The sequence below is a fragment of the Kogia breviceps genome, chromosome 3 (assembly GCF_026419965.1).
Source record: "Kogia breviceps isolate mKogBre1 chromosome 3, mKogBre1 haplotype 1, whole genome shotgun sequence".
In the NCBI taxonomy this organism is placed as follows: Eukaryota; Metazoa; Chordata; class Mammalia; order Artiodactyla; family Physeteridae; genus Kogia; species Kogia breviceps.
Window position 1 is genome coordinate 28506037 of NC_081312.1, and position 13358 is coordinate 28519394.

The following is a 13358-nucleotide window of genomic DNA, read 5'->3' on the forward strand; positions in this document are numbered from 1 at the left end:
GGGATCAATGAGCCAGTAAAAGCTGTCACAGATTCCACAACCCTTATTTGTTGGAGAGGCCCTCATTTGTGTAAGTTGACATAAAAGTCTAATGATTATGGCTCTCTGGTTCATATCCCACAAAAGATTTTTAAAAATTAGATGATGGCAGCTTATTGAAGGAGTCAGGCACATGATAACACTGATCAGAGATAATAGATAGTATGATGTCAAGGAAAACTAGCTCAAAAAGCATAGCAATCTGCGACTATTAGTTGGCAGAAGGGCAAACAGTCCTACAGACCTATAGTCCCTGAAGGCATCCCAAGTTTACAGAAAAATATAGCTGATGATCATAATCATAACTCTGAACCATAAATAAAGTATGTCACTTTAGAAACATTTTTACCAAACACTATTAAAATAAAAATGTTAAGGTATTTAGAGAAGAAATATTGTAAAGACATATTTGAGGGACTTCCCTGCTGATCCAGTCGGTAAGACTCGGCACTCCCAATGCAGGGGGCCCAGGTTCGATCCCTGGTCGGGGAACTAGATCCCACATACACACCACAACTAAGAGTCCGCATGCCTCAACTAAAAGATCACGCGTGCAGCAGTGAAGATCCTGTGTGCCGCAACTAAGACCTGGTGCAGCCTAAATAAATAAATAAATAAATGTTTTTTTAAAAAGACACATTTGAGGAAATGTACTTATATGGCTCCCCTATTCCTTGGTTTATACATGAGGTATCATTGTAATATTTGCCTTTCTCAAGTTTTTCATACTGATTCAACATGTTTGAAGGAGTAGCTGTTTTTCAGTTCATAACAAGAAAGGGAAAATATGTTTTCACTTCTCTTCCCACAAACTCTAGTATAAACAGTGACACATGGCACTAATCCTTGCAATTCCTCTTCTGCAAATAAGTACCTCCCATGGTGGATATGGGTTTGGAGGCAGAGATAGTTTATCACCTTAGATTTTCATTATATTTGCTCATTGGGGCAATATTAATCCCCTCCTGATTAATAGTATCTTCTTACCTAAAGGACTTTCTACTTTTAATGAATAGGGAAGAAAAGGCCTTGTGACTTGTGAGGAAAGTGAGGCAGCAGTAGCAACAGCTTTCCCTATGTGGATTATTGTAGCTAAGTCAAGCCTGAAACAATGAACAATGAAATCATGCACTGCCTGACCTCATTTCAGTATAAGACTCAGATGGTTCATTGTACAGAGTGGGCCTTCTTGACACATGTCTAATGATGTTTTTATTAAAGTGGAATAAAGTACTGAAAGAAGTAATCTGTTTATATTTGTTGGTAATTACCAATTCCAATTCCTTTATTGAGAGAGTATTTGATCTTAGTGTTGAAGGGACCTTGAAAGAAATCTCATTCAACCAGCCTTCTGATTTGTGAATCCACTTGGACAATGTGATCAGATTTGGGCTGAGTCCTTGGGGCAAGAATTCTCCTCTCCCTACCAACATGAGACAACTCATATTATTGGGAAATTCTTCCTCTTCTGTCTCTTCCCTGTAGTTTCCATGCTCACAGGTCTTATAGCTCCTTGGCAGCAATCTAATAAAAGTTGGTTTTTTTAATAAACCTTTCTTTATCTAGTTAATATTTGAAAAATGCTTGTTATAAAATTTTTCAGTGGTTTTCAAATCTGTGCCAGTTGTCAGTCTTATCCCTTTCTACCAAATATCTCTTCAGTACCTAAGTATTAATTATTTTTATTTATTGGCTGCTTTGGGTCTTCGTTGCTGTGCACGGGCTTTCTCTAGTTGCGGCAAGCGGGGGCTACTCTTTGTTGCGGTGTGCAGGCTTATCATTGCGGTGGCTTCTCTTCGTTGTGGAGCACAGGCTCTAGGCATGTGGGCTGCAGTAGTTGTGGCACACGGGCTCAGTAGTTGTGGCTCGCAGGCTCAGTAGTTGTGACGCCCAGGCTTAGTTGCTCCGCGGCATGTGGGATCTTCCTGGACCAAGGCTCCAACCCGTGTCCCCTGCATTGGCAGGCAGTTTCCTAAGTATTAATTATTAATACTACTATTGTATTAGAATTTTTTTTCTGTATGTAGCATGAAGAAAGTTGCTCTTCTGTTAATATATTTTCACTCTGTATCTTCCTTGATTTAGTATTTAATTTTTATTATTCAGTTATTAACTGATGTCTGTAATCACTTCTTTTCTTCCTACTCTTTTCTAAAATTATCTGACTTTTATTCAAGTATTTAAACTCATTTTCACTCTTAGAAACAAGCAGGATATTGTTTGAGTTGTAGTTTTTCTGACTTTAATTCTTTTCCTTAAGTAAAATATTGGGACTGTAACAGAAAAAATGAATGGCTTCAAGTGGTGGGACATGATATTTCCAGAGCAGTTAAAAGTCTAGGGCTTCCCTGGTGGCGCAGTGGTTGAGAATCCGCCTGCCAATGCAGGGGACACGGGTTCGTGCCCCAGTCCGGGAAGATCCCACATGCTGCGGAGCGGCTGGGCCCGTGAGCCATGGCCACTGAGCCTGCGCGTCTGGAGCCTGTGCTCCACAACGGGAGAGGCCACAGCAGTGAGAGGCCGGCGTACCACAAAAAAAAAAAAAAAAAAGTCTATGACATTTTTAATTTTTAAGAGTTAATATCATTGGAGGGACTTCCCTGGTGGCACAGTGGTTAAGAATCCACCTGCCAATGCAGGGGACACGGGTTCTAGCCCTGGTCCGGGAAGATCCCACATGCCATGGAGCAACTAACTCCGTGCGCTACAACTACTGAGCCTGCACTCTAGAACCCGTGAGCCACAACTACTGAAGTCTGCACGCCCAGAGCCTGTGCTCTGCAACAAAGAGAAGCCACCGTAATGAGAAGCCTGTGCACCACAACAAAGAGTAGCCCCTGCTCGCCGCAACTAGAGAAAGCCCTCACACAGCAATGAAGACCCAACACAGCCAAAAATAAAATATAAATAAATAAATAAATTTATAAAAAAGAGTTAATATCATTGGAATAACATATAGTTTCTAAAGCAAGAAGTATGTAAGTTGTGTTAATAGGAATATATATAAACTGGAAAGAAAAAGCTGGATACAAAATACTATACAAATACTGGTTATAACTGGCAGTAGCCAGCCTCCAAGATGGCTCCATTGATCTTCACCTCCTAGTATTTGTGCCCTTGTGTAGTCCTCTTGCACATTTCATCATCATTGGTGTGTATGACCAATGGAATATGGGGAAAATGATAGTGTATGACCTGAAGGGTTGTACAAAGCATTGCTGCTTCTTCATTGCTCTCTCTCGGATTGCCCACTCTGGAGGAAGCCAGCCAGCACATTGTGAAGACATTTAAGGCTCTATGGAGAGTCCATGTGGGAAGCAACTGAGACTTTTTTACAACAGCCAAGATCAGCTTGCCAACCATTGAGTGAGCCATCTTGGAGATGGGTCCTCAGCCTTATCTAAGCCTTCAGATGACTGCAGTCCCAGCCTGCATCTTGACTACAGTATCATGAGAGACCCTGAGCCAGAACTGTCAAATTAAGCCACTCCCAAATTCCTGAACTGTAGAAACTATGAGATAATAAATGTTTATTGTCATTCTAAGCAACTAAGTTTGGGGTATTATTTGTTGTGCAGCAATAGATAACTAAGGTACAGTATCCTGAAATATTTATTGGTGAGATATGTAGAAGAGAATTTGGACAATGTAAACAGTGTTTACTATCTTTTAGATTTTTTTTTGAAAATCACTTTATCACAGTTTTCACAGTTGAATGTGTTTGGTTAGAGAGATTGAATTTAGCTATAGAACTAATAGATTCAGAAAAAGAAAATTATAGCTTCTCCTAAAACAAAATGAATAGGTATTCATTAATCATTACATTCTTTCTTAAAAATTTAACTATTTATGAAAGTATTCTCCCTTTTTATGTCACTTTGCTCTTTATTCCTGTTGTCACTTCTCATTGAGCACCTTCCTAGATGGACACTCTTCTAGGTGCTTGGGCTACATCAAAACAAAAAATGATTTCTAGGCTTCCCTGGTGGCGCAGTGGTTGGGAGTCTGCCTGCCAATGCAGGGGACACAGGTTCCTGCCCCGGTCTGGGAAGATCCCACATGCCGCGGAGTGGCTGGGCCCGTGGCCGCTGGGCCTGCGTGTCTGGAGCCTGTGCTCCGCAACGGGAGAGGCCACAGCAGTGAGAGGCCCGCGTACCGCAAAAAAAAAAAAAAAAAAAAGATTTCTGCTCTCAAGGAGCTTATATTCTATCAGAGAAGCACAGATAGTAAGCATGATAAATAATCTCTATAGTATGTTAGAATTGATAAGTGGTGTGGAGAAAAAAAGTAGACCAGTGTAAGGGGGTGTTGAGAAAGCAGATGGAGGTAGGGGACAGTGAGGGAGAGTGGTTAGAGTAGTAAAGATAGGCCCCTACATGGAAGCGGCATCTGAACAGTGATTTGAAGGAATTGCAGGAATTCATCAAGTGGATATATAGGAAAAGATTGTTCCAGACAGTGCGGACAGCTAGAGCAAAGGCCATAAGGCAGAAGCATGTGTGACGTTTAAGCACAGGGTGCGGGTGGGCTGAGTGAGGTGAAAACTGTTAGTAGATGAGGTCAGAGAGGTAATGGGGTAGGAGGCAGAGCAGGTGGATCCGTGAAGGCTGTTGTTTGGACCTTGCTACTCTGAGGGAAATGGGAAGTCATTGCTGGACTTTGCAGAAGAGAGACATGCTCTAACTTATATTTGAAAAGGATGACTTTAGTTGCTTGTTAAAGATAGACTCTAGGGGAGTCAGGGTAAAAGGAGAGATCTGTTAGGACAATATTAGAGTAAATCATATGACAGATGATGGCGGCTCCGGCCAAGGCAGTGGTGGTGGAAGTGGTCAGAAATGGTCAGATTCTGGAAATGTAATAAAGATAGACCAGCAGGAAATAGATCAAAAGCTCTTGGTCATGCACAGGAAAGAGATCAAGCTACTGTAAGACTTTCACATCTGATGCCAGTCTTTGACCATCTTTCTCTGCTCTGCGCTATCTTCCCCACCCCCATAGCTGCCTTTCCCTAGTACCACACTGGCTGACCTTTCCTGTGACCTAGCAATTAAAACTGTGGGCTCTGGAATTAGACCATCTGGGTTTGATTTCTGGCTCTTTTCACTTATCTACTGTGTGGTCTTAAATTACTTAAGCCTCAGTTTTCTTATTTCTAGAATGGGGATGTTAATAATAGAACTACCTCACAGGGTGTTATTGTGAGATTAAATGAGATAATCTATGTAAAATACTTCACATAGTGCTTGGCAGATATTAAGATCTCAAGAAATAATAGCTGCTATTATTATTATTACCTCAGATTGTTTTCCTTTGGCCACAGTCTTTCCTCTGCATTAAATGCTAACCTTCTTATACCTCTTCCCCTCTAATCTTCTATTTTTTGGTTTTCATTTTGTTTCTCAAATCCATATGACAGAAAATCCTTGAGGAAATTTAAACTGAAATCAGACTATCTGTGACCTCCCTGCTCTCTGTTTTCACCTCTCTGTGGTCCCTCTGCTCTTTGTCTCTGTCATTTATGTAGGTGCTTCTGCTCATTTTTCATAATCAGTTTAAATGTCATCCCAATGCCTTTCCTAATCCTCTAGGTAGACTTAGTCATCTGTGCTTTGGGCTCCTTTAGCAATTTTGTTATTAACTTTAAAAGATGTGGTTATTTGTATATGTATCTGTCACCTCTGCCATACTCTGAGAATCTTGAATTTAAAAGTCTATTTATTCATCTTTAATTCTCTGGCACCTAGTACTTCGTAGGCACCAGTAAACACTTGTAGAATTAGACAAGTGAGTGGAAGCTACCAAGGCTCCCCACCCTAATCCTTCTTACATGTAACTGCCAGATTCATATTTGTGACACTCCCTTGCTCAAAATTTTCAATGGCTTCCCATCACCTGCAAAGTAAAGTCTAAATTCCTTAGCTGAGTATTTGGTGTGTTGTACTATCTGACCTCAGTTTGCCTTTACAATTTTATTTTCTACTACAGTTAGTCAAACTGCTCTGTTTACTATCCCCATCCCCTTTCTGCATTGTGGCTTGATTCATATTATTTCTTTTTCTGGAAAAGCGCTCCTCTCCTGTCCCTAGTTCCTCTCTTCAGTACCCTCCTCAAATGCCACCGCTTTCACAAGGCCTTCTCTGATCATCCCAGCTGGAAGTAGTCTCTCCCTGCTTTGAAATCTCAGAGCATGGAACTGTGGTACTTGTCACATTTTAACTTTACAAAGGTAATTAAATGGACATGTATTTTTTTCCTGTTTACTGTAGTCTCTCTTTTTAAAAAAAATTTATTTCTTTTTTTTTTTTTTTTTTTTTTGCGGTAAACGGGCCTCTCACTGTTGTGGCCTCTCCCGTTGCGGAACATAGGCTCCGGACGCACAGGCTCAGCGGCCATGGCTCACGGGCCCAGCCGCTCCGCGGCATGTGGGATCTTCCCGGACCGGGGCACGAACCCGTGTCCCCTGCATCGGCAGGCGGATTCTCAACCACTGCGCCACCAGGGAAGCCCCTATTTCTTTATTTTTGGCTGCATTGGGTCTTCATTGCTGCACGCGGGCTTTCTTTAGTAGTTGCGACGAGCGGGGGCTACTCTTCGCTGCGGTGCGCAGGCTTCTCATTGTGGTGGCTTCTCTTGTTGCAGAGCATGGGCTCTAGAGCACAGGCTCAGTAGTTGTGGCACACGGGCTTAGTTGCTCCACAGCATGTGGGATCTTCCCGGACCAGGGCTCAAACCCGTGTCCCCTGCATCAGCAGGTGGATTCTTAACCACTGCGCCACCAGGGAAGCCCTACAGTAGTCTCTTAAAAGGCAGGTCTAAGATGATTCATCTTTGCCTGCTGTATTTATAAGTAGCACTAGGCAACTGATAATTTCTGGAATGGCTAAATGAATGAATGAATATGTGAATAAATAGAGTTCCTAGAATAGCACTCCTATAGGCTGCTTTGGAGGGGAAATGGGAGTTATGGATGTGATACATAGCCATAGTAAGACACTGGGAAAGAGGGTGGCCCCTACCCCAGCGCTCCTGTCTGCAGATACCATTAGCCCAATTGTACCAAGTCCATTTAGGACGTATTTCCTCATGTCTGACATGTTTCCGGCTTAGTACTTGGCTTTAGAAATACAAAAGATATTATGTACCTTCGCCTATACACCCTTTAAATAACAAAATGTTCCAGGGCCCTGGCCCTTGGTATCAGGTATGTAAGTCCCAAGTTACATCCTCAAATGAGGCATTGCTTACCGTGCTGAACTCTGTCTCAGACTTACCTTATTAGACCCACCTTGGTTTTACTTTGCTTGGCTAACTTATGCTCTGGGTGTTTTGGCTAATCCATTCCCATGGTTCAGCTTATTGTTTAAAAATTTCATTCTAGTTACACTTTAAACTTGCTTTATGTTTAATTTTTAACTTGGTTAAAGCCAGCTATGCTCTGGGACTCAGAAGAATTGGCAGTGGGCACTTTCACATTTCTGTGTTTTCAGACGTTTTGGTAGAGACCTTTCTAGTCACCTCTCTCATTCCATTATTCTACACTGTTGGGAAATACTGTCATTTTATTCAGGTCAGTCAATATTGATATTTGCTTAAGGAAGGAATAGAAAGCCATAAATAACTGTCAAGTGTCACCATGGAACTGTATAAGGGAGACAAGTCCACTCATTTGGAAATCTAATTTGATGCCTCCAGAACAATGGTTTCTCAACACCTGTCCTCTTTATTCTGGTACACCTCTACATTCCAGCCATACTGAACTCTTAATATTTGAAGTTCTCATATGGTTCTCCTGTGTCACTTCCCCAGGGTAATTCCTGTCTCTGATTCAGGACTCAGGTTATGCCTCTCGTCCCTTAAAAAGCCTCCCACTCCCTTTCACCTCCATCCTTCTCCTAAGATGAGTTACTTGTCCCTTATGTCCATTCCTGTTATACCCTGTGCATAGTTCTGTCAGAGAACTTGCCACAGTACATGATAGCTGTCGGTTTGTCTTTCTTCTAGTAAGCTGAGATCTCAAGAGCTGGGCCTATATTTGAATTCTCTTTTGTATCTAGAAGCTAGCACAGTGTCTGGTATATATTAGAAACTCAGTGATGCTTATTAATTAGATAATTCAATGCCAGCCTTCTAAGTTCATCTCAAGGATGGAAGCTATTGAGTTGTGCTGTTCACTTCTCTGCTATTGGGCTATTGTTGTAAAAACATGAATCAATAATATTCTTATATGGTTACATATTTTTAATTGTAAACATAACATTATTAAATAATGTTGTAAAAACATTAATTATAATCTCCTGTGTAAAAACAACACTGAATTCAGTTCCTCAGCAACTTCAGCCCTATAGGCAGTAATTCTGTCAGTTGGCACTTAACTATTATAAAAGTAGATGAACCAGATAATCATGTAGACTCAGAAAAAAGGTGGATAAGGAAGGAATGAAGGATACAGAAGGGAGTGAGTTAGAATGCCATGTGTTAGTTGCAAACTAGCACAAAGGTGAACGTGATTCATGAAGCTAGCTTGATTCAGAAAGGCTGAAATAGGAGCAAAGAGCAAAAGGCAACCAACAGTGAAAGCAAGGATTCACAGAGATCAGGCAGACACGAGCAGGTGAGCACACAGGTGGGTCCCACGTCCTGTGGGATTGTGGACTCAAGCTCTGGGTGACATGGAAGAAGGGAATCCAGAGTGTGATGCTCTGGGGAGGCTGAGGGGGAAGGACTGGTGTTTACTACAGAGACAAAGATGCACTGAAAAGACCTTAGAAGGAGATGGGCATAGTGACAAACCCTAGCTGGCACCAAAGTCTCAAAAGAATTGAAGAGAGGGCTTTGTTGGGGGTGAATAAGGAGATAGCCAGAGAGATTGAGAAGACCAATTCTGAAAGGAGTGGATTTAAATATACTGATATATACTCTCCAGTCTATGTACATTATTTTGAGTAGCGTATAAAACTTTGTATATAATTAACACATTGGGAGAAACAATCCATCTTTGAAGTTTGGAATCATGATCTTCCCATGGGTGGGTAGTTAATCTCCTTTTGGAAAGAAGTCAGCTATTCTTATTAAATGGATGAGATACAGTCCCTGAGTCACTGGATCACTGTTCATCCCTTCAGGGTATATATTCAACACTTACTATGTGCCACTATTAAATTGTATAGTGTATTAGAAGGTGAGAAGTGCTGTGGAGAAAAATAAACAGGGAAGGAAGGTAGAAGACTTACATGTGACCAGGTGGGTTGCGATGTTAAATATAGTAGACAAGGAAGGACTCTCTGAGAAGGGGACGTTTGAGCAAGCCTTGTAGGCTGTGTCATGTAAAATAGTGCACCTTTATATGTGCTCTAAGTTGTAATCCTTTCTGATACCATCCTTAAAGTAGCTAATCTTAAAAATGAGATTGGAAGTGGTGTTAGAAGGTAAGGGTTGAGAGCAGAAGGTGCGTTTTATGTGTTCATCCTTTGCTTTTTCTAAAATCTACTGTTTAGTTTACACTGAACACCTGGTATGACTCTGCAGTTTTCACTTCATGAAAACAGATACCTATTATGCTTTTTTCTCCTTGAAATTTCTTTTGGAAGAAAACAAATGTTTGCTTAATGGAAACAGAAGCTGGAGCAATTTTTTTTCAGAAACCACAATAATAGAGAAAATATGAGTGAGCCCTGAAGAAGTTGCTGTGGAATCAGTCATAGTGATGGAAGCAGGCTGGTGACTGGAGAGCCCCTAAATACACTTCTTGAGAATGTGGAATATGGTTTGAGCTTTGAACAAGGCAATGATCTGTTAATACTCAGAATCTGAAAGGTTTTTTTTTTTTTTTTTTTTTTTAGTTCTTTAGATTGATCTACATGACCAGCCTAGTTGCCGTAAAAGAAGAATCCACCGAAGGGAATGATTTAAGATGTGAGTATGAATCTGGCCAGGCAGCTGCCCTGTTGCAGTGGTTGATTTCCTGAGATGAGCTTCCTTTGTTTGAGATTCTAAGTTTTCCTTTCCTTAGCCAGTAGCTCTCATTTTTAACAACAGAAGTTCAGCCTTGAAGAGTGCTCAAACTGATAATTCTAACTCTGCCTTTGAGGTACTTCAGAACAACTCTAGTTATTTTAAATAGTTTTACATTCCAAATGCAATTAACTTTAATTAGCTTTATATTTTATATGACATGTCACCTGGGAAGGGAGGCATTTTGATAAAATGAACCCTGGGAGATCAACAAACCTGAGAATGATTAAGGATCCTCAATCTGTACTCCAAATATACCAAGTATTCTGTTAGAGATTTGGGGACTTTGGAATTAGATCTTGTTTAACTAGTAGCTATGACTCAGAGGTGAAAGCTGGATCAGAAGACCCAAAACTGTTTTGAGCAAAGTACATAAAGGGCAATTAAGGAAGCCTTAAATCTTAGAGGATAGATACGGCATTCTTCATTAATACCAGGAGAAAATATAGCCTATGCAGGAGACATTTTTCCATGTATCTCATTCTAGGTTTTCTGCATCATTTGTACCCAACCTACATGATATACAAATCCAGAACAAACAGTGCTGAGCACTTATAAGTTTTTTGTCCTGCTAAGGACATGTTAAGAAATACAGGCAGGGCTTCCCTGGTGGCGCAGTGGCTGAGAATCCGCCTGCCGATGCAGGAGACACGGGTTCGGGCCCTGGTCCGGGAAGATCCCACATGCCGCGGAGAGGCTGGGCCCGTGAGCCATGGCCGCTGAGCCTGCACGTCCGCAGCCTGTGCCCCGCAATGGGAGAGGCCACAACAGTGAGAGGCCCGCATACCAAAAAAAAAAAAAAAAAAGAAATACAGGCAGTAACTTGCCATAACTCACCACTGAGCTGCTTTATGACTTTCAACAAGTCATTGAGCCTTTCTGTCTTAATTTGCCCACCTGCTCCAAGTTCTTAGGGAGATAACATGGCCTAACCTGTGAAGGATGTTTTAAAAACCATAATGGTCTAGTTAAGTGTTTTTGAATTAAGTTGATTTGTTTCCTTAAAATGTGGTTGAATGTGCAAGCCACTGGCCATATTGTTGTCACAGGTGGCCTGATTTCTAAAGGCTGTGAACACCCCAATACCAGGGACTTTGTAACTTTTTTATAACTTTATAACTTTAATTCAGAAATTGAAGCTTCTTTTTATCAGTCAAAAAGAAGAAAGAGGGAATTCCCTGGCAGTCCAGTGGTTAGGACTCCACACTTCCACTGCAGGGGGCACCAGTTTGACCCCTGGTCAGGGAACTAAGATCCTGCAAGCCATGCAGTACGGCCAAAAAAAAGAAGAAGAAGAAAGAGAGGGAAAGAGAGAGGAAGTGTTAGTATATGATCTAAAGACAAAATTGTCAAAATGGAAAGAAAAATATTAGATTCAACATTAGGAGCAGGGTTGCAGAGAGAGCTTTTGAGTATGTGAGATCCACCCTATAATTAAAAGCAGAGCATGGGAAAATATATTTCAAATCCCAATGTCCTTTTGCAGCCAGATACTCTTCAGAAAAGGTGCTAAGAGCCTATTTCACCCTGGTCTAGCTTGTTGTGCTGGTTATTAGGAATAGAGAAGGAGCAGCTTAGGGAAAGGGGTGGGATTTCTGTAATGGGTGTTTCTTCTTTTACAGGTGTAAACAAAGAGGCCAATTGGTCTAACCTTGTGTGTCTTTGTCCTGTAAGCCACTGCAGGTGTGTTAGCAGCACTGCTTCTGTAACAAAAGACTCACTACATCTTGGAAGAGAATGGCCATCTCCCAGGGGGCAGCCTTTTTCATGCTGGTAGTGTCCTGTGTTTGCAGCACTGTCTTCCGCAGAGACCAGCAGACTTGGTTTGAGGGTGTCTTCCTGTCTTCCATGTGCCCCATCAATGTCAGTGCCAGCACCTTGTATGGAATTATGTTTGATGCAGGGAGCACTGGAACTCGAATTCATGTTTACACCTTTGTGCAGAAATTACCAGGTACGTGCAACTGGTGCCCTCACCAGAGTCGACAAATCCATACTTTAGCAACTCCTCCCAGAAATAAATGTGCTGAGAGTGTGTGATGTCAGTTACAGAATCTTACAGCGACTGAATGTCTTTCTTCAGAGAATACTTTGGACTGTAACTGAACACATAGGGTTTAATTCAGTGTGAAATTAAGAGAGATCTGGACTGTCTGTAGTCTGAAACCCATGTGTCCAAGAAGTATAGCTGTAATGTGTCTTTCCTTTTCTCTAAAGGTGACTATTACTCCAGGGTCCGGAATATTGAGAGTGGTCTTGAGAGAAAGATCACTACCATCCTTGGAAAAGGGGATGAGGGGACCCTGAAGATTAACATTTTCTGAATATTCAGTGTTCTATCCTGAAGTTACACAGAGTCTAGGGAAAGGAGTAGAAGCTAGATGTCCACCAGAGAAATGGCAAAGGGACCCTCAGTGATTACTTTTCATCCTCTATCCCCCTACCCAATACTCCTGCAAGCCATTCCTCACAGGTGGGATGACTTGGAATAGCTGGGGGAAGTAGCAGGTTAATATGATACAGAGCCCAGAATCAGAAACATCCTAACTTTTTCTTTTCTTTTTTTTGTTGCCTTGGGTCTTTGTTGCTGTGCGCAGGCTTTCTCTAGTTGCAGCGAGCTGGGGCTGCTCTTCGTTGCGGTGTGTGGGCTTCTCATTGCGGTGGCTTCTTTTGTTGCAAAGCACGGGCTGTATGTGCGCGGGCTTCAGTAGTTGTGGTGCACGGGCTCAGTAGTTGTGGCTCGCGGGCTCTAGAGCACAGGCTCAGTAGTTGTGGTGCATGGGCTTAGTTGCTCCGTGGCATGTGGGATCTTCCTGGAGCAGAGCTCAAATCCGTGTCCCCTGCATTGGCAGGTGGGTTCTTAATCACTGCGCCACCAGGGAAGTCCAGAAACAGCCTAACTTTTCATAATCAGCCATCTCTCTTCTGTTTTGCTCCATGGACAACATAGGACAGCTTCCGATTCTGGAAGGGGAAATTTTTGATTCTGTGAATCCAGGACTTTCTGCTTTTGTAGATCAACCTAAGAAGGTGAGTTTTTTACAATTAGATGTTTCGATTCTCAAATGCCTTGATAACTTTACCACACCACTGCTGTTAAATATCTCATGCTGTTCACTGCTGATATTGAGGTCATGTGTAAGATCACTTTTCTGTCCTAGCTAATCTCCTGGATAACAGTAATTGTACACCACAGGCTCACCAGGGCTCAGGTAGAAGGAGGTGTGAAAATAGATTGTGGCCATGCAGGGATAACACTGTCTTTCAAGAACTACCAAATGGAAAAAAAAAAAAAAGAACTACCA

The 13358-nt window shown here is 41.8% G+C and overlaps 1 protein-coding gene across 43 annotated transcripts in view; it reads left to right on the top strand.

Moving 5' to 3' along the window:
* Window positions 1–13358, top strand: part of ENTPD5 (ectonucleoside triphosphate diphosphohydrolase 5 (inactive)) — a 43798-nt gene that overhangs the window by 8404 nt on the left and 22036 nt on the right. For 30 of the 43 annotated variants that reach the window (XM_067028150.1, XM_067028133.1, XM_067028114.1 and 27 more), the window contains 3 exons: window positions 9882–9954; window positions 11728–12007; window positions 13004–13083. In XM_067028150.1, the coding sequence (XP_066884251.1) occupies window positions 11791–12007; window positions 13004–13083 (297 nt within the window). In that variant the 5' untranslated portion in view covers window positions 9882–9954; window positions 11728–11790. The remainder of the gene's footprint in view (window positions 1–9881; window positions 9955–11727; window positions 12008–13003; window positions 13084–13358) is intronic. The other 13 variants (XM_067028161.1, XM_067028142.1, XM_067028146.1 and 10 more) reach the window with 1 other exon arrangement.